General features: G+C 37.9%; 1 protein-coding gene across 1 annotated transcript in view; it reads left to right on the forward strand.

Annotated features, from left to right (window-relative positions):
- MAP3K15 (mitogen-activated protein kinase kinase kinase 15) overlaps window positions 1–22,108 on the forward strand; it is an 80,606-nt gene that overhangs the window by 19,062 nt on the left and 39,436 nt on the right. Inside the window, exons 2-5 of the mRNA XM_054655139.2 lie at window positions 5,612–5,751; window positions 9,058–9,081; window positions 18,689–18,882; window positions 20,955–21,123. Of these exons, the coding sequence (XP_054511114.2) occupies window positions 5,612–5,751; window positions 9,058–9,081; window positions 18,689–18,882; window positions 20,955–21,123 (527 nt within the window). The remainder of the gene's footprint in view (window positions 1–5,611; window positions 5,752–9,057; window positions 9,082–18,688; window positions 18,883–20,954; window positions 21,124–22,108) is intronic.

The raw sequence follows: 22,108 nt of genomic DNA on the forward strand, positions 1-22,108 counted from the left end.
CTTTTGCCTGTGAACTAAACACCCTTTCAAAGGAAGTGCCCTCTGTGCATCAAAAGGTTTCAGTGCATGCTTGTGTTTCCTGTGCTAAGGTAGCAGTAGGCTGGAATTTGCAGTCAGGGCTCCAGCCACTCCAGGACTCTTTTGCAAAAGTTGCAGCTTATAAAACAGTTTTCTTTTTAAAGGTGCTTTCTAAGCAATTCCTGAACTATTACAGCTAATTTTAATTTTGGTATTAGTGCTGCACAGAAGTGCAGCACTTGGTTTTAATCTACAAGAAGCTGAGTGTAGCCTGAAATATATGAAGTTGTTTTTAAAATGCTGTTTAATGTGATTATAACATATACAAATCTATATTGCAGGACAAATCATTACTGATTTGTTGGTTTTTATTTTTATTACCAATTCTGGCCCTGTAGGAAACCAGTAATGTTAGTAAAGTTCATGCTATAATATTGCAAACTTGAAAAGTTGAATTGAAATACCAGAAGTTCCTAAATTTAAAAATAGAGCTTTGTCTCCTGAGTCTTTCAGCTTCTAAGGCAATATCTGGGTTTTATTTGGTGCTGTAGATTGTAATTGGAACAATATTTTCTCTGAGAAAATTAAGCAAATTTTTACAGGATACCATGATTATAAAGCAGTAAGATTTAAATGAAACTTGATTCATTATGAGAGCCATAATATCATCACAAATGTTGACAGTATTTTTACACTTACATTGGCTTGTGCCTAGGATCTAATGGAGGGCACTGACACTTTGCTGGTATAACAAACTGTGCTGAAAAATCACCCCAACAGTTCTGTTAGTAGTTGCTACAAATGTGCTTTATTACCTTGAGCTTCCCAGTTTCTTCCCAGTTAATAGGGGGTATATTAAAGTTAAGAGTGGTGTGCATTTTGTTTTAGCTGAAGGGGAAGCTGCAAAGGGTTCCTGGTTTTCAGATACACCAAGTTTTACAATAATTATTTCCCTGTGAAAACTTTGATATTGTCTTCTTTAAAGAGCTGTGCAGAAATCAAGACCAATGTGTATCCTGAATTATGGATTTTAATTTCTTTTTCTTTAGGAGTATTGCTGTTCTTCTGAAGAATTTGGCAGTTTTCTTCACTGGTTTTCAAGGAATTACATAATTTTTTATTTATTAACTATGATGCAAGTAGCCAATCAACTGAAGCAATACTAATGTAAAGGTTCATAATTTGCAGGATGCTAGTGAATAGCAAGGGGCTGAATTCTGCATTTCCCTCCAATAAGATTTCTATTATCACATTAAGTTTGGGGGTGTATTTGAAATCTGTTATGTATAGAAAGGTTCCAAATGCTGAAAAATAATGAATCCGAAATAATGGAGTGAGGTTCTTGCTCTGCACATGGATAAGGCTGGACGGAGGTGAGTCTTAGATTAGAAGTTGAAAGCAGTGCAGACTTTTTCTTCTCTTAGGCCTTCTAGATTCTATTTAACTGTCAGCATATTGCAGGCTATTTCTTCATTTTCTTCTCTTTATTACTTTTTAACTTACAGATCCCAAAATCTGACGCCAAAATTGTCCTTTTGGTTTTGCTAACAACTCCATAAATCATAAAAAAGCCATGTGAAGACTTGTGATTTATTTAGATCATTAATTGTATGATGTCTTCAGGTGGATTTCCAAATAGAGAAATAAGTCCCCTGGTCTTAATCTGTTTAATAATGTTTTCCATGTTGAATTATTTATTAGTTTCATAGTCTCCTATTTTACCCCAGTTAATGATCTCTAATCTTCATTTCAGTTGTCATAGTTATTTGTCTCTTCTCTGCTCTGGTAAGACACAATGAAGTATGTGCCATCTGCTGCAACAATTCAGAGATCTAATCAAGACTGTATAAGCAATAGTTCTGAATTACCTTAATGCTCTACAAATACATACCATAATCATTTTACAGTGGAAACAAAAGCCTAGACAATTGAACTGCAATCGCATAATAAATTGAGACCAGTTTTTGGGTTCATGACAAAAATTGACTACTTTCAGGATGAAAATAATTTCATGGGCAACTACTAGAGGATAAAATGAGTTGAAAATATATGCTATGCTTAAGAAGAAATGAGGGAGAACACATTTTTATGGGTATGCTCTTTTTAACACGAGTTGCTAATGCAGAAAAGAAGCCATAAGTTTAAATATTCTATTCCAGAATAATTTGAAATTGGTCATATGCAACATTAAGCACATCCCCACGCCTCTACTGCATCTGGTGGATGCATTGTACAGATTTTCACTTGGAAGCCTTCTGTCCTTCTAGAGAGGCTGTACCTTGCCCTGCTCTCTTTCCTTCTGAACATAGGAAACCCTCTCCATTGGTGGTTTAGACCTGTGTGAAATATTTCATTATCACATAACATTTCTCATGCGTGATAAGATTTGATAAAAATTGCCATTGGCTTTTGCTTCACCCCTGTCTGTAATAGAGGTTGAACCTAAATTTGTCAAGGGAAGTCCAGAAGTACATTTGGCTGACCAGGCTCTTTTGTTATGGAGAATGGGTTGAGAATGAGCTCTTATTGACTTATGTTTCTATTCATAAATCAAGATTTGCAAAGTACATACTAGTGTTGAAGTTATTTCTTTTAATGTGTCTCTGGAAGTTTAAGGAAATTCTTATCTGTCTTATCAGCCATTCTAAATGCACGGTTAAAGTGCAGGGCCCCATGTCTTGTTTTTAAAGAACTGTAAATGAAGAATTTTAGTGTAAACCATGAGAAAAATGTAAGATAACTGAAACAGAAATATTTGTGGTGTCACATACTAGCTTTGTTCATTACATGAGTCACAAAACTGCCTTACTCCAAGAGGAGATATGTACCCCTGAGAACAGTAGTTCTGGGGAGTGTGCTTAGACCCAGCCATAAGTGACACTGAGCTCTGCACTCTCAGCACCCCATGCACTGGGTGCATCCCAGGGATCCACTGCTTTTATCAGTGTTTACTGTGGGTCATATTTTCTCCACCCAAATTTGCATTAATTTCATGGGCCTTCTGTGCTCATGCTGCATTTCACTAGCACATTAGTAAAGCTGCTTTGCAAATAGATCTTTCCTCCCTGCTCCAAGGGTGCTGCTGTTACTCCTGGAGGAGGACTTGGAGAGCTCCAAAAGATTGCAGCTTCTCATCTCTGCTCTAGCCCACAGCCAGGAGCACGTCAGATGCTCTGCCTCTGTTTGCTGTCATTGACTTCTGTGTCATTCCTTGACTCCCATGCTCAAACTGAATCCACTCAGTTATCTTCCTGGAGCTTTTTCTTAACTTGCATGCATATTTTTGTGATACATCTTCATCTCTGCTACTCTTCATTTTGATTTATTTTTATTTTATCTTACTCACACCTATGTTTGTGAGGTGTGAATAAGCAAGGAAAACCTGTTCTTATAAATCTTTTTATCATGTGTGAATTAATATCTAAGGGATGAATAACTACCCTTTTAAACAGAGGTGCTTATTTCTGTTCTTATGACCATTTCATGTATTTTTGATTCCACTTACATGGCTATGGAGCAGCAATCAACAGGAGACAAATTTGAGTTGTAGACCAGATGTGGCAATGAGCTGTGTGTAGCCCTGTCACAATGAACTCTGTTACAAATCATTGCTCACATCATATTGTAAAATGCAATGTCTGTACACTATAATACTGCATTATCTGAGTTCCCTTACCAGGGTGATGATTTTTATTTCACAGTATGCTGATTCCCCAGAAACACTCTTGTGCAAGCAATAAAAACCATCCAAGCTCCTAAATTTTTTTCCTAGATGGTATTTGATTCTCAGTCTGCTTGTTAGTTTCTCTTAAATTTGTTCTATAGATAATTTATGTTTTCCAAAAGGATTTGGAAATATGGGGGTAATCTTGATTCTGTTGAGTTTTGGAGCTGGGGTTTACTTTTCAAGCTCTCTCAGTTTACATAACACTACAGTGTGCAATATACACTGTAGAATTTTATTCATGTGCAGACAGCTGGCTAAACATTGGAACTGGAAAGATCATCTGTAGATGATGCAGGATTTGAGTTTTATATGAATAAGAGGATTTTCTTATGCCATGATTTTGTGCTGGGGTTTTGTTTTTTTGGTGGGGGAGGGAGGTGCATTTGGATTTTTTTTTGTGAGTTTTGTTGGGGTTTGGGATATTTTGGGGCTTGGGGTTTTTTATGTTTGCTTGGTTTTGCTCCTGAACAGTGATGTTTTGGTCTTAAAGCAGGTCTTCAGACTCAAAATGTTCCTTGTGCTTTAACAGGAGTCTCATAGTAATCCAAGGGACTGGCTGACCTCTGTGTGGTGTGTCAGAATAGGCTGATGGAATTGTACAGGAGCATATATTCATGGCAGGTTTTTCCAAGAAACTGCCTACTAAGTATGGAGTATTGATTCTTGTGATGTGTAACCTTGGTGCAACCAAGGTTAACTGGCTGCTGCATTTGGGTCTCAGCCATCAGACCTGCTTTTAGATTTCTTGTTTACTGGTAGCTCACCCTTCTGTCTTGCCCTGTACGTACCAGGCACTGTCTGTTACCCCTTCAGAGACACAGAATTTACTGCCCAGCTGCACTGAGTCTCTGGAATCTGTTCTGAACCTCAGACACCCCTGTGGTTTCAATGCTAAGGCTCTATTCTTATGAATACCTTGGATTTCAGTTCATCTATGTATCCCAAAGTGGTGAAAGCAGACAGACATATAGATACAGACCTCTAAAAAACTTTAAAGCAAAATTTTCTTAGCAAAAATTGGATATAAGGATCAAGAAATAAAAACTCAGCATTAAGTGTCCTGTGCTCCAGTTACCCCTTCTTCCTGCACTGCTGTTTAGGTCTATATATAGAGAACAAAATGGTGAACTCAGAATCTTTTGTCTGTATCTCAGCTGTTCTGCATAGTATGGGATATTTCTCATTAACTCTGCATAGCTCTTCTTGATGTAAATGTTCTTACTTGTGTTTCTGGCTTTCATTTCTGACTGGAACACTAAAGAAGAGCAGTGGAAGTCTTGCTCTGGCTACTTGTGATTGAATTCCCTCATTGCTGTGTCCCCCATCTTGAAAATCTTGCCTGTAGCTTTTTAGAGTCAATTCTCAGAGTAATTTCTTTCTCTACTCTTTAGGAATTTCCCATTCTTCAAAGCTCAGCCTCTTAAAATAAACTTGGTCTCACAGTTTTCCCCGTTTTTCTAATTTACATTATTATTTTTAGATGTTCCATCCTGAATATTTGAAACTTCTGTCCTATGGGTATTCATGCTGTCAGGCCTCAGGGAGCAGGTGCGAAATTGCTTTTTATACCCAAGGCATTTCTGATGCTGTGATTTCAAAACCTTAAGCAAGATTGTAAACTCAGCCTCCCAGTTAATGTAACACTGTGATAATTTCATGAGTGGCTCTTATCTTTTATATGAAGGGTAAAATCTACTTCTCTCATAAGAAAATGATCCTTATTTGATCCAAAATGTTGACTTTGTCTGTCCAGTGTGTGTGGGATTTATTTCAGGATTTATTTTAAATTCCATGTAAGATTAAAATTGGTTTTAAGATTATTACTTTTTTAGCATTCTCTCTTCTTTTCCACTTCTCTCATTTCAGATGTTGCAGTTGTGGACATGAGTGATATTTCCAAGCAACCATCACTGTTCTACCACCTTGGCGTGCGTGAAAGCTTTGACATGGCCAATAATGTTATTCTTTACCATGACACTGATGCTGACACTGCTCAGTCTCTCAAAGTAAGGTTCTCGCTTCACAATCTCCTTCATTTCAGAAATATCTTTATACCTGATCCTACAGATGTTTGTGGTTTTTTGAAACTTATATTTAATTTAATTCCTGATAGCTGCATAATTAAATCCTGCTAAGAAAAACAACTATTAGTAAAAACAGTAATAATAGAATGAATAAACGCTTTTTTTTGTAAGAAAAGAACCATAGTGTGGTACTGATTTTGCTTCAGGTAGTTAGACTTGGAATTGAGGGTACAGGTCTGATTTTTTCCTTCCTTTCCCTTTTTTAATTAGAGTACGTGTAAGAAAAAGTTATGTCCTGTATAATAATAACTTGAAAAAGGGCTGTATTGCAGCCTGCTCCTATGTAAGCACTTCTGTCAGATGAGGTTTGTATTCCCTAGGTGCTGACTAGTTAAGACTCCTAGAATCTCCTTTTTATTGCTGTTTGAAGATAGGAAAAGACATCCTCACCAAATCTTTTTGGGGGGCTGTTGTTCATTTTTATACTAGGATAATACAGGCTATACATTTAAGTCCTGAAATTGCTGTTCTGGATGCAAGTCATATATTGTGGATGTTTCTGCCTTTTTCAGTGCAGGTTCTCTTTATATTACATCACATTTAGACTTTTGTCCTCGGTATCATCTGTTGCTGCTTTTAATATAATCCATTTTCTTCTTACCTTCACTGAGAAAAGCATTGTTCATGCTTTGTTATTATTTCCTTATTTTGAGTTATTGCCCCTTGCTACTTTGCTTTTTTCCACACCATTAGTGTCCAAAAATCCTTTTTGGAGTTCTCCAGCCTCTCTTGATTCTGTAAGAATTTTAAGTCTCCTTTTTCCTGAGAAAAGCTCTGTTCTGTTGCAGCTTCTCACTTCTCTTCTCTGCTCTCAATGTCTTTGATTTTGCTCTCATGTGTCTATAACCCATACTTCCTTTCTTCATGTGGTGGTCCACATACACATTCACATTCCAAGTGCCCTGGAGTCCCAAGAACTCAGAGCTGGAGCCTGTTACCCTTTGCTCAATGGTATTATTTGTATGGATACACACTCAGGTATTACTGGCATGCCCTCCTTTCCTCCATCTAATCAGGGCGGGCAGGCATACAGCTTTTCATCCACTGTTGGTAATATACCTGACTGCCATGAAATACTTAATTTTTATTTTTCATTAATGCATTTTTATCTTTCTCTATGCTGTCACTCAGATGTTCTGATCAACTTGGTTCTCCCAAGGATGTGCCCAAGTCTGGGAAGCACAACTAGTTGTTTTCTGTCTGTTGCTGCCCAATGAGGATATTGGCTTTGATTTCTGCACTTTGTGCCAAAGATCACACTCAAGCCCTGCTCCATAACTGGAGTGTTGAAGAATCTCCAGGATTGCATCCATCTGTGGTTAGATGTTCAGACTGGTTGTTGCCAGACCTTGCAAGTCTTCACACTGTCAGTTCTAAGCCTTTTTTTCTAATAGTGTAATTCTCAAGTCTAGGGACTGGGGAGCACCAGAATGTGACTAGGTCACTTAAGGCTAGAAAAACTATTATCTGCCTTCACCTTTCTTCTTCTAGAAACTCTGTCAGTGGCACTGATATCTTACTTGTCCCTCAGTTGCTTGCATAACCCCCTCGGCCCATAGCATATCTTAGATGGGATCATGAAACTTGATTTAAGTTCCTGGAACCAGCTAGGAGAGATCCTGTGTATCAAATGGTTTAAACTGAACACTGAGACAGGATTCAGTGTTCCTCTTGCTGTTTGTGTCTCTTCAGCAATCAAGCCCCAGTTCAGTGCTGGATAGCATTCAAATATGCTAATATACCTTTCTAAGGAATACTTCAGAAGGGAGGCAGGGACTGTTCATGGGGTGTTTCAGCAAAGAACAGTTCATGACACATTTCATGTCGTAGGTACTGGATGATTTCAGAATAGTTAATTTCTCCCTATTGAGAACTGCAGTAGATAAAGCTCTGTTGGAGATACTTGCTTAGCTAGATAGACATTAATTTCCAGATATGTAGTACTTCAGCTGTCTAAGCCTTCCATCACGTTTGTTAAGAAGTATTTTATTTGGCTTAAGGAGTTTAGGCTAATTAGAAATTCCATTTAGGTTTTAGTACCTTTTTGACCCTCTGATGATGTTTCTTTATTCTGAAGTTTATGAGTAATTTGGTCAGGGTTTGTTCACTTCTGCTCAGAATTGTATTACTTTACTTGGACCTTTATTTGATTGCTGTGCACACTCTTAAAAGTGGTGCCTTCTGCTGAAGATCTGTGAAGTTCTGGCAACCTAACTTTATACAATTTATCTTAGGAGCCATCCTGAAATTGTCCCAAGAGTCGTCTCTTCAGTTTCACCAATGTTCTTTCAAAACAACCTAGTTCTATGTAACCTAGAATTACATATTCTCTCAAAATGAGAATATGTAATCTCATTTTCAAGAGGGTTGTATCTATAGAGCTAAACCTCTTAAATGCCCCCTGATCTTTTTGCCTGTTGTTGAGGAGGTGGGTGCATGGGCATAATAATTTCTGTGCAGTAGTTGCCCAAGTGGATGTGAGATATGAAGTTGCTCAAGCAGAATCATTTCAGGTTGTCAGAGCACATTTAATTCTATTATATTGAAAACTTTGATTAGAAACAAGTCTATGTCTAATATTTGTAGCATGGATTACCTGGAGACCTCTTTAGTTTGACTAAGCAGTGTTCATTGAACATGTAATCCATCACCCAAGAGAAGAGGTCACTTACCAGCAACTAGATGCTTCTGAGGTCTGGTTTGCATGCCCATTAGTTTATCATCTGCTTCATTGTTTCAGTCTGTCCTTAGATTTTGAAGTGAGAAGAATTAGGGTGTAGAAGGAATGTGTTGGTGTGTACCAATCTGGGTAATGAAGGGGCTTAGGTATGTGAAGGATACTCTTTCAGGGAGAAAAACCATCCAGCTTTGAATGCTTTTGTCTCACAAATGCTCAGTGTGACTGGGTGTGCCCAGCCCAAGAAACTCCAGTTACTGCTAAGTACAACTTTCTTTATTTTCTGAATACTTTTTAAAGTAGGTTTCTTCACTGAATTGTTATTTTTTTCATAACCTGAGCTGCTGAGACTCTTCTTGATGTTGTTCTGTCCCTTTACTGAGAGTTTACTGTGGCAGGAAATCTGGATTATGCTGTGAAGAACACATTTTTGTGTGTGTGTGTGTACATATATATATACATAAATGTATGTATAGCAGTGGTTTTTATTGGAAATAATAATTCCCAGTAAAAACAAATAAACATTTCTATTATCTTTTTTTCCCTCACAGGATATGGTATCTCAGAAAAACACAGTAAGTATTAAATCCACATTCATTTTTAAACACAAAATGAAGATCCTATATTTGAAGCAACTTTAATACCAAAGCTCCCAAGCATACATATGCTCTGTATGATTAAAAGCAGTTATTTTCCCCATCTATAATTCAAACTTTTGGAAAACTTGCTGACACTCCAAACTAACATTAGATTTTAAAGCTACTTTTCCTTATAAGTTCCTTTCTAAGCTGTAGAAAAGTGCCAGTACATATAAGTTTTATTTGTAGGTTGACAGATCCAAATATAAACTCAGAAATTCAAAGTCTCTTTTTCCTTCTACCACTATCACCCATTTGTGCAAATGTAGATGTGATGCCTTAATAGGGTTTGCTTTTGTATCTCAAGCAGCTTTGGCTTCTGTATACCTGTCCCCTAACTTAAAAATTCACAGATTTACTTAGAAATGCTTATTTCTTAGAAAAGCTTATTTCTCAAAGTAAAAATATTTTTACATTTAATGCAAATAAAGCCAAACAGATAAGTTTGAAGCAAGATAAAATGTAGGAATTAAGGCTTTTTGAAATATGCCACAATATCATATATAGTTGTATATTTTGCCATAGTTCACACCATGTCAGTGTTTCATTAAATCCTCCACACTTTTATTTTGATAATGACTAACTTTTCAAACATTTCAAACAATTTTCTTCCATTTATCCTTTCTGTTTCCTCCCATTCACCATATACTTTTATTTTCTTCTAAACAGTATTGAGCAGGATTAAAATAATAAAGTGGTATTAGAGTTTGATAGTAATTTTAAAGAGAACTGGAAAAAAAATGCATTAGTCATAGCAATTTATTTTGAGCTGCTGTTATGACTTGGCCACAGTGCTCCACATAGGCTAAAGATAGATCAGGTTTAGCACATGCAAATGCAGGTCATCCTTCCTGGCTGTCTCAGGCATCTTTGAACCAGTTTGACCTGTGTGGTGGGAACTCCATTTACTGCTCTGTGGCTCTCTGAAGGGGGACTCAGAATGTGGCAGATTTGCTTGGGAATGCTACTATCCATCAACTGGTGGGTGACCAAAATTTCAGGAGCATGAGTTCTCCCTTCCAGAGCAAGAGGGAGAATTGTGAATGAGCTGTATGGTGGTGAAACAGGCATGGAGTAAACAACAAAGGGGTGGGTGGCAAATTTAACCTAGTGCAATGAGATTAGCAGCCTACAGTCTTCTCTTTTGGCAGAATCTTTCTCCAGAAAGGGGGAGTATTTCCCTTCACACTGAAGAGAAGATTGAATTACAGAATATGCTGAGTTGGAAGGGACCCACCAGGATCATTGAGTCCAACTCCTGACCCTGCACAGGACATTCCTAAGTCACACCATGTGCTGAGAACATTGTCCAAACACTTCTTGAACTCTCTTGAGGCTGTTGCTGTGACCACTTCCCTGGGGTGTCTGTTCCAGTGCCCAACCACCCTGCTGAACCTTTCCCTGATATCCAGCCCAAACCTTTCCTGACTCAGCTCCATACCTTTGGTTCCAGTTACATGGCTTCTATGGTGGGGTCTGGTATTGGACCTGTAAACACCTTGTGGCTCGCAAAGGGGCAGGGAGACATCCCTAAGCTAGGATCCTGATTCCTCCTTTAAAAAGGAGGGATTGTCTAACCCACTTTCTTCAAGTGCTTAAATTATGAAAAAAATTGTGAGTAAAATACAGTGAGGTAAAAAATGAATGACTTTAAATACCAAGTATGGATTCTTCTTTCTGTTATTTGAAGTTGTTCATACATTCTATTATTAGGTAAATGTGCTCCAATATTTCATTCTTTTATCAGTATTTTTTATTGAGAAATTAGAACAAACTCATGAGCAAGCTAAATAATTCACGGGATAAAACTATGGTTTTTTAAGGCAAAGTTGACTTCAAATAGCCAATTGCCTTCCCCTCCTTTCAAATCCAGTGAGTTGTGATGAGAGGTTTGCAGTTTACCACTGATCCAGTGTGGAGCCACTGCTTCATTGCTTGATTAAATATTTTACAATTGTATGGCAATGTCTTGTTTGAAGTGAATTGCTAATCAGGGTTGCTGTGCTTGTTAAGTAGGTACATAATTGGCATGAGTTTGTTATATCCAGTCAAATATATAGTTAGATAACCATTTCAGTTTAATTGCTGAATATTAGATGCAATAATTAATTCCCCTATAGTAGAGCCTTGTGTTTTCTTTTCACTTGTCCTGAGTGAAAAATGTGGGTATGCCTCTGCTGTAACTGTGGAATAGCAGAGCTTAAATATGCTCTTTATCAGGGGCTGGAGGCAGGCTGGAAAGAGGAGAGATATCTCCTAAGCCTTCCTGCAGCCCAGTGGTAGCTACAGGAGTATCATTGCAGAAGTCCTCTCCCTGTTTTACAGGCTCTGTGGCCATGCATCTGCAGGGTATGTAAGGAAAGGGGAACAACTCAGATTGTTGCCAGGCACAGCACACCTTTGTTCCAGCAGCAAGAGTGAAACTTTCTGGGCTGGATGTTGTAGCTTAGAGCTTTCTCTGAGGTTTCCCTGCTCTCACCTTTCCTATTTATCCTACAAATCTCACATCATCTACAAAGGTGCAGAAAAATCTTGGCAGAGAGATATGGAGCCATGTTGAAGTTGCAGAGAAGGTGAATGTCTAGTGTGTCATCAGGATGATTTGCTTTGTGTATCACAAGAAAGCCTTGAAGAGAATGAATATTTTCCTTGTAGAGAAAGCATTATTCTAATTCAGCATTGAGGAGGGGAGACAAGAGCAAGCAAACTGGACATGAAGCTGAAAACAATGTAGAGAAAAAAAGTCAGCAATTCAACTGAGAGTTGGCCTGAGTATAGCTGATCTAACAGTGCAATTATACAGCAGACAGCTGCAGTGGTGGGAGCCTGAGAGATTTAATACTTTACTGTCTGGAAAAGGAGTGTGAGTAGGAGAATTTCCTTCCTTCCTTCCTTCCTTCCACCATCCAGGAATGCAGTTTTCACAGATAAGAATGAAGAATGTGATTCAGTTCTACTTGACTTCCCCAAACAAGCAGTTAAAATTGTGTATTGGTAATTTACTGCATACTTGAATGTGAAAGGAAAGAATTATTACCTATGGGAGTTCAGTTCCCAAGGAAGAATTGCCCTGGCATGAAATGCAATATCAAGATTCTGTGTCCCATCAGTTGGATTTCCTTCTGTAGAGCTCCTCTGAGCTTTAAGGACATTTCTGTTAGTTTTAATAAAGATTGCACAGCTTCCTAGTTTCTGTCAAAATTATAATCAATAAAATAAATTGCAAATATGCAGTCTTGCAGAGCAGGTGCCACTGTGGAATAATGGACTGAAGGAAAGAGGAAAAAAAATTACTTACGGAAGATGCTTGTGCTTTGGAGTTTCTTTAGATGTCAGCTAAACATCAGTTTACTGGAGAAGTGAAATTTCAAGGATTTTCAAAAGCAAAAAATGCTTTAAAAAATAATCTTTCCCCAAACCAATGTAGTAGACAAAATCCATTGGGAACTTTTTCTATTTTGATTCAAAATTTTTTACCATCCTTGGCTTTTTTTTTTTAAGAAAGGAAATTTCATCTGCTGCTATAGGATCTTAAGAAATTATGAATAAAAAAAGTTCAAGATTAAGTGAAGAAAAGAGTGAACAAGGTGCTTTAGAGAACTGCTGGAGTCAGGAAGCAAAATGTGCAATCCTTTGGGCGGTAGTCTAGGATTGGTTGCACATAGTTTGAGATGCACACTTTGATCCAATTTTTTGAATGAGGCATTGAAAATACAAATTAGAACTTTCCACTATGGAAAAATTATTATACCAAGAACAGAGCATAAGGAGAAAGACCAGTTATTTGTTCTTTAGTTTATAATATGCCCGAAGAAATTTTAATAACCCTGTTAATTGCATTCAGGGAAGGTGTTTAAAGGAAGGGAGGCTGACTATTAAACCAAAAGGTTTATATCATTGTATACTTAGGCCTGTGGGCCTGGTGAAGTATTTTTAGATATTTAAATGGTTATTTTTCATGAAATCCTGTAGCAGCTCTTGTATTAAGCAGTGAATAATGTCTGGGCCATGAAGGAGTCATTAGCAAAAACTCTTCTTGATCCAAGGGGAACTGGATTGCAATTTATCCTTGCCACAAGGAATTTTTATGTTGAAAAATCTTTTTTTATTTTAATTGGCAGAAAGTTTCTTCAGAGGTTTCAGTAGCTATTTAAATTAGACTGTATGTACTGTTTAAAGGCAATAAACATTTAAGAAAACTAAACAGAAAGATTTTGGCACTTGGACTCATATTCTCCAGTTAAGTAGCCCCCATGGATTGTATTGAGAGCCAAGACTCTGAAATATGATTACATTATATGAATTTAATTGTCTAAAGAAGTATTATTGCAAAGTTGCTTTCTATTTTTTATTTTCTGATTATTTTTACAATGTATAAAAGTTTATATGATCAGTATTTTAATGATATATTTCTAAAAAGGCCTGAGGTAGCAGAAGTGTCAAAAGGGATTGTAAAAGGGCACAGAATGAAAGAGCAGGACCTTCTTAAATTCAGTAATTTTTCTTTTTGAGTGGAAAATAGTACAAAGGCAATGGGTAACCACATAAATGCTACTTATAATGTTTTTAATAATGAAATATGCCACTGTTACTTTAGATAATGAAAATGAAGGCTTTTAAAATTTTTGTGTGAAAGTCAGTTTTTATGGAGCTATTACCATCTCAAGCAATATGTAGTGGTTGGATTATAGTTAACTAATCAGATGAGTCTGACAGGTTCATAAAAATAAGACCTGAAAACATCTTAATGGTGACACAGGAGATGTATAGACATAAATCATATAAATAAGAGAAACCCAAAAGATAAGATAGGTAAGAGAAATTACAACTGTTTGAACTGTTTTCTTTGCCTTGTAAATATAGTCTTGCTGCAAATATCTATATTCATTTTCTGTTGTTTCTTTCTTTAATTATTTCTTTATTCATGTGTCATGTGTGTCTTTTTGTTTCTTATGGTGTTTTGTGGTGGTGTTTTCCTCTTTGTTGTTTTATTTCAATTTGGAGTAGGTTGCCAACCTCAAAGCTTTTCTTCGTGTTCAAGTACCTCCTGAATACCACAGTGGTAATCTAATAGGCAAAGTATGTATCACTTTAAATCTGCTTTCTGTTGAATAGATATGCCTTTCTTTCACTGTGTTTCCAGACATGTAAACATAATAAGGATGATTTAAGAATAATGCTTGGCAGGGTCTTTTCTTCAAGGTGATTGGAGTACTTGCTCCTTGCAAGCTAGATCCCAGAAATTTAGTGTTTGTCTTGTGATAATCTTTCTTCCCAGTCTTTACGTAAAAAACACTGCATTTATTCAGATTTAGAAGAGGAAGTATTTTTTGGAAGTTTATAATATCTTAGTCTGTATAGTGTGTTGACCATGGCCAGATGCCAGGCACCCACCAGAGCCACTCTCTCACTCCCCTCTGCAGCCAGACAGGAGAGAGAAAATAGAACAAAGGGTTCATGAGTTAAAGACTGGGAGAGGTCACTCACCAAATACAATTATGGGCAAATCAGGCTTGAATTAGAGATATTAATTGAATTTATTAGTAATAAAATCAGGACAGGATAATAAGGAGTAAAATAAGACTTTAAAAACACCTTACCCCCCCACTCTCTCCTTCCAAGCTCTACTTCCTATCCCAGCAATGCAGGGAGACAGGGAATGGGGGTTATGGTCAGTTGATCACAGGTTGTTTCTCCCACTGCTCAGGGAGAGGAGTCATTTCCCTGCTCCAGTGTGGGGTCCCTCCCACAGGAGACAGTTCTCCATGAGCTTCACAGATGTGAGTCCATCCCTCAAGCAACAGTTCTCCACAAACTGCTGCAACGTGGCTCATTCTTCCATGGGTGCAGTCCTTCAGGCACAGCCTGCTCCAGTGTGAGTTCCTCATGGGGTCACAAGTCCTACCAGGAAACCTGCTCCAGTCTGGACTCCTCTCCCTACAGGTCTGCAGGTCCCTGCCAGGAGCCCACACCAGCCCAGGATTCAAATGGGGTCACAGCCTCCTCTTCCACATCCACCTGCTCTGATGTGGGGCTCCTCCCTGGGCTGCAGGTGGATCTCTGCATCCCATTGATCCTCCATGGGCTGCAGGGGCACAGCTGCTTCACCGTGGGCTGCAGGGGAATCTCAGCTCCAGCATCTGGGCACCTCCTGCCCCTCCTTTCCCACTGCCCTTGGTGTCTGCAGTGTTGTTCCTCTCATATAGTCTCACTCCACTCGTCTGTGACTGCAGCTACATCTGTGCAATAACTTTTTTCCTTCTTCTCAAATCTGTTATCGCAGAGGAGTTCCCGTCATTTCTAGTTGGCCCAGCCTTGGCCAGCAGCACATCTGTCTTGGAGCTGGCTGGCATTGGCTGTGCTGGACATGGAGGAAGTTTCCAGCAGCTTCCCACAGGAGCCCCTCCTGTAGCCCCCAAGACCCTCCCGCTACCCAAACCTGGCCATGCAAATCCAATACATGCCCATAGGGCAGGATGGATAGGAATGTGATGTCACAGAAAACCCTAACACTTGAGACAACAGTGAGTTAAACTCCCTGAACACTCAGGAGTTTGTGATCTCTTGGAGTCAATGCAGTTCCTTTTCTATTACTTTCTGTATTTTCCTTCTAACTGCTTAGTGAGGGGGAGTAGTTGAGTGAGTGGCAAAATTAATAGCATGGCTCAAGTAAAATAATTGTGCTGTGCACCCTGTATTCTGCAGCTATTTCTGTTTTGTATGTATTTCTGGAAAACCCTCACAGAGGCTGTTTCTGGTTTTTAATTTTCCTAATGTCTGAAGCATGAGGTAGCACCGAGGGCCCTCAGGTTTGTTTCCCCATAGCTTGGCAGGAATAATTCCCTCCCTGAAAGTGCAGATATTTTTACTCAATGTTACTTATCTGAGAGAAAACCTAGAGAAAACCTACCTTTAGTTCAAGTGTATCATCTCTGTCACAAAGTGACAGTTGCACCAAAATAACTTTACCAGTAAAATCTAAAAAACCTGCTTATATTAAGATCAAAAGTTTACTTTTAACAGCATTAAAAAAATATTTGGAAAATATTTTAAGACAAAACCACTCTACATTTGGCCTGGCTTGCCTAGAGCCTAAAAATGGCTTCTGTGGGCCTCACTCTTTCAGCCTCTCAGCCAAGGCATGGCTTTCTGCTTAATTCCTTTAACTATTTCACCTGAAGAACAGGTCCCTTTCTCAACTTATTTGCAATTATTTTCTAGTTTTGGGGGTTTTTTTCAGGTTCTTAAATTCGTGGTTTGTTCTGTGATTTTAAAATGTTGTGATTAAATACAAAACTTTTAGTGCATTATATACTGGAAGATGACCTATTTGGAGTTTTGAGGATTTTTTCAGTCTGCTTGGCTGTAATTTTTAACTTAAAATTTCGCAAAATCAGACAGTTAAAATATGCTAGCTTCTAATCCTGAAATTAACCAACTCATCATATAGTCTTGATAAGCTATGAAGTTGTAATTCTATTATAATTAGATAAGTGATAGTTTATAGACTTTATATGTATGTGTATACATATGCCGGTAGGGTTGCTGCATACATTACTTTACATATACCTAAGCCATTTATTAATTATCTTTAAAAAGCAATAGTTGGTGTATGACAAGGCAATAATTTTCAAAATTATTAGCTTTTGGCATCAAGAGACCAGCATCCTGAACAGAAGGTCAGAAGAAGCAAGGGTGATATATTCAGCCCTCTCTAATTCTTGTTAGCAGAAGTAGACGGACTGGTTTTTACATTATAAAGATAGGAAAGACTTTCCTAGGCCACACAGTCTATATGAAAGGGTTTTATAATTTATTATATGTAAATATTGTACAGAAGAAGCTGGAAGACGGGAGCATTTAATTGCATAGATTTCACTATGCAAAAGGAGACAAGAAATCTAAGTCAAATAGATGATATGTTGGCTGGATAACAGTACAATGTTTGAGGATAAGATTAATACAGCATTTCCCATGTGTAAATAATTTTTTTCTGAAAATTTCATTGCTTTTTCAATAGATAACTGCAGCTCTTTGCATCTCAAGATTCATTACCCTTTCAAATTGGATGGGCATTTTTCATTGCAGGAATTGCTAATTTGCTGTTAAAGATTTAAGAATAGACTTAATAGACAAGCAGCTTTTGTGTTGCAGAGAACTTACTGTTTATTTGAATAAACCTGAGAAAAAACTTTGCTAGCATATTGGTGGCTTGGGTTGCAGTTTTTCTGAGTTTTTTGTTGGGAAGTAAAGATAACAATCCAACAGATAATTATATTGTTACAACAGGGATAATTTAACTTAGGGTTTGTAAGGAAGGAATATGACTTGATCTTTATCTGCTAGAAATAATTTAAAATTCTAAATCCTCACTCAGATCAGCAAGAGGATGTACTGATACAGGTTTTTTTATCTGTAATTTTAGTAACTGCATGCCCTACATTTTTAAGTTCCTGTGAAAAATCTGTTTCTCCTGTCTAGTTTACTAATACATTCAAAAATGTGCCATCTTCATATCCATTCTTTTCATGATCTCAGCATTCTCCCATTGTTCAAGGTGACTAAAAATGGCTGTGGCTTTTCTACATTTTTGGAGTATGTGAAAAAAGGACAGCTATGATTTTGCTGTGCATGTTCAGTGCTGTGATATCTCCAACACAGTGGTAGTTGATCATGGCAGGTGAATCATGTTGACCTCTGCCTCAGTGCTCCCATATAGTTACTCTCAAATATAAAGCTTACCTTCCTTTTAAACACTAAAGAATTGTCATAGCTGGAATAGGATATAGATGCTTCTCCCAGCTGTTGAAACCTTCACAGTGGTCTGATTTCTGGGCTCTTGCTCAGGAGCTGAAAACCCTGAACTTGCTGGTTTTGGGCTCTGAAGGGCCATTTCTTGTGTCCTCACCCATTTCAGCACCTTGTTGAATTTACATATTTTATGTGGCATATTAAGTTTTTTTGGGTTTTACTTCTAGAATTTTATGTTGCAAGTCCTACAAAGTCTGTTACAAAACATTTCAAAGTTTGGGGTTTGGCTGGGTAGGCTTTTGATGGTAGCATGCAGCAGATGCTTTGTAGGCTCCTCTGGATTAAACATCTCTATAAAGTCCTTCCAGTGTCTGTATTTCTGTATTTCTCTCATTGTGGGGAGCTCTGCATCATATCTTTCCTAGCACAGGGTGAGCTTAGAGGATGCAAGTACATCTCTGAAGCCAAAAATTTGGGAGCAGAACATCAGCTGGTAACTGTCAGACCCTACTAGGGTCCATGTATTACATTAAATGGAAAAACTGAACAGTTTCTTTCTATTGTCACTTAACAGACCTGGACCCTTATTCATCAGCTTTGTTAATATTTGTAACTTTTCCACATAAATTTCCTTGAATTTAATGCTTGCAAATCTTGTGTTAAACAGTGCACTAAAACTTCTTACACACCAGCACTACTCTAGCTGTTTTTTCTGTCAGCAGGATATTTTGTATATACTCAAGTATATTTCCACTTCCATTTGTTTTCTAAACTCTTGCTGTTTTTATTTTAGGCTTCAAGTGGCAATTATTATTTTATTCCATACATTGTCACACCTTGTGCTGACTACTTTTGCTGTGAAAGTGATGCCCAACGAAGAGCCTCTGAGTACATGCAGCCCAGCTGGGACAATATCCTGGGGCCATTTTGTGTCCCACTGGTGGACAAATTTCTCAGCCTTCTGAAGGATGTCCATGTTACATCATGGTAATGTTACAACACATACAGTTCCAGAACCTTTGATTGTCTCTTTTTTATATTATGAAAAAAGAAGGTACAGAATTTCTAGTTGCATTGATTATGAATTCTTTTATTTTTCACTGCACTTAATATAGTGTTAAAAGAGGCTGCCAATTTTACTGCTTTTTGTATTCCTGGCCTGCAGTTGCAGTTATGCAGATTCTTCATAGAGTCCAAAGCCAAAAACTGTCCTTTTCTGTCATCAGATAAAATGTGTACATTGTAGCATGGGCATTCAGTTGTAATTCTCATTATTTGTTTTTGTTTATAAATATTAACCTTCTAGTTAATATTTAATTAATAAACATGATACTGCTTAGCCATTTCTACAAGGGACTGTTGGAGTTTGGAGAATTGGGGCTGGAGAAGGAGGTCTTTCTTTCTCAGTTGCTCACCCTGTATTCTGCAGCTATTTTGGTTTTGTATGTATTTCTGGAAAACCCTCACAGAGGCTGAGTTGCTGGTTTTTAATTTTCCTAATGTCTGAAGCATGAGGTAGCACCGAGGGCCCTCAGGTTTGTTTCCCCATTGCCATCCCACCCAAGTGAAAGGCTTGTCCAAAACACTACTATTCTTTTGTGGTCCTATCCTTGCAATCCCATGGATGACCCTCCTGTGACATCCTCCCCTGAAGGGCAAGGGAGCACCCAAGATTCCTAGATGCTTGTGGTTTAAAGGAACGACAAAAATCAGAGAGTCTGGAAAAGTTTGCAAAGTTTTATTAGTAATCTACACACTTGGCATGGAAATTGGTGTTTTAGTCTTTTGACCTCCTAGTGTAAGTTACAGCAGAGGGTTTTGGATGAAGAGTGTAGGGTGAAAAGGAAGAGAGAGAGAGATAAATTAAAGAGGGGCAGAGAGGAGGAAAGAAAGAAAAAGAGATCACCCATCCTGGCTCCAGTGTCAGTCCAACTGGGGTTTCCATGGTCTTGGGATACATATGCAAGGCAAGCACCCTGGAATTTTTTTGGAATTTTTCTTTTTTTATAAATAAGTTTTCCCCACACTGGAGATCAGTTTCTCACTGTGTATGCAAATTAATTACGTGCAGTCTGTTCTTGGAGATCTTTCTGGAAATGGGTTTGAAGCCTTTGGGGGTTATTGTGTGGTCCTGATCCCACCTTGCAGTCCACACCTGCTCTCAGCCTTGTTTCTGTGCTTGCACAGAAATGTATGAGGCTGTGCTTGCCAGTAGTGCTTACTGTGGCCTTGTCCTTTTGCTTATAATGTGTATGAGACAGAACACTTAATTTTCTTTGCTTATGCTAAACCAGGTTTAATACTTTGAAAGACTCATTTGTAAACAAGAATGGACTTGTATGCACTGGAGTATCTGTCAGGTGGCATGTGCTAAGTTCCAAACTAGAGACTCCATAACCTGCTCCAGGATAAATTTACCCCTAAGTATCTGGTTGAGGCCATTCATAATTATCGTGCTGGCAATATATATATTATTTTTCAATTTACAAAAGCGCTGATGTTGGATTGTGCACTGGTATTAGTGTATATAAGATGCACTTACTGGAGGCTTTTACAGAGATCCTGCCCACATTATGTATTATATTCATCAAAGAGATTGCAACTAAATCAGCTTTTGTTGGCTTGTTTTTGTTTTAGTTTCTGTGTTGGAAAGTCTCCTTCCAACCTTCATGATAAAATAACATACCACCTCTTTACATCACACTGGTGTTTCTTCTCTGTGTCACTTTATTATCTCAGATGCAGCCTTTATAATACAAAGTGCCACATCTGTCAGGGTCAGTAATGGGGCAAAGAAATGCTCCAGTTTTCCTTTGTTGGTAAAATTGCCTCAGGATCCTGGTTGTAAGCCTATTGATACATAGCCCTACAGTCTGAGGTAGGGCAAGGTGGAATATTTGCAAGTAGTTATTGAAAAATATGGAAATATTTGATGTGAACCTCACTCTGAGAAGATTATACTTTTTATTAGAAATTATACTTTTTATTAGAAGCGTAGCCATGTTTCATAAGAAATGTTTAACAGTTTTCTTTCCCTATGTCTAATTTCAATTTCTTAGTGCCTATTATAAAGAAACACTGCTAAATGACATCAGAAAAGCTAGAGAGAAGTACCAAGGAGATGAACTGGCTAAGGAGCTGGCCAGGATTAAACTGCGCATGGATAATACTGAAGTGCTGACTTCTGACATTGTCATAAACCTGCTTCTTTCCTACAGAGACATTCAGGTATGTGCTTAAAGACTAAGATGGATTATTTTACTGTGCAGTTCTGGCTCTTGTTTGTTCTCCTGTGCTTCTTTGTTTGTTAAGCAGTGATGGGAGCAGTTGTTACATTGTTTAAATTTGGATTGTCTTTTGGGCAGTTTAAGGGGATAGAGACTCTTACTTATTTTGCCTGTGAACAAGAGACTCAGATTAGGTGACTTCCCGAGGTCTCTCCCTTTGCTTTTAGTAATCTTTAACTGCCTTAAAAAAGCAAAAAACCCTACTGAATAAAGATGGTTGCCTTGCTCTCCTCTGCTCTACCTTTCCTCCCTCCCCCCATAAAATATATTAAATATATTTAGAAATTAAGAAAACACTTTTGTTATGACCATTGTATTGGATAGAGATGCCCACATTGAGAACTATAATTCAATGAAACATTAATTTGCTTTTAAAATCTAACTGCACCCTTTTTTCTTGTTTTAGTTTTTTTAAAATAAATTCTGCTTTTGCTAAAGCAGCTGTTTTTCCAAATTGAGAGTCTGTGTGTTTAACATCCATTCTCAAATATAATTTCAACCATTCTATAGATTTTTTTTCTCGTCAGCAACTAAGTTGGCTATTTCTTGTGTATAAATGGGTTGTGAGAGCAATGGGTGACCACATCATCCTTCATTACCTAATCTTCTAATCTGGAATGCATGTTTTCCTTACAGCACTTTGTCCAACTTCATTTGGACTGGCTCTGGTTCCCTTGAGAAATGTACTCATCTCAAAACATGTTTTGAACAAAAAGATTCAGTAACACAAAGCCCTTTGGAATGTCAGTAAACTGGCCTCTTCAGCACTGTAGATGTGGGTTACCCCTGAGAAACCCAAGTGAGTGCACAAGTGACTGATGTACTTCAGAGACAGCTGTGGTTGAGTCCACGGTGACCTGGATTGTGCACTGGTGTCATTCACCAGAAGATCTTAATAAGACCTGAAAAAGCCAGACTTGTCATCT

This window comes from Agelaius phoeniceus, chromosome 2, assembly GCF_051311805.1.
Source record: "Agelaius phoeniceus isolate bAgePho1 chromosome 2, bAgePho1.hap1, whole genome shotgun sequence".
Classification (NCBI taxonomy): Eukaryota; Metazoa; Chordata; class Aves; order Passeriformes; family Icteridae; genus Agelaius; species Agelaius phoeniceus.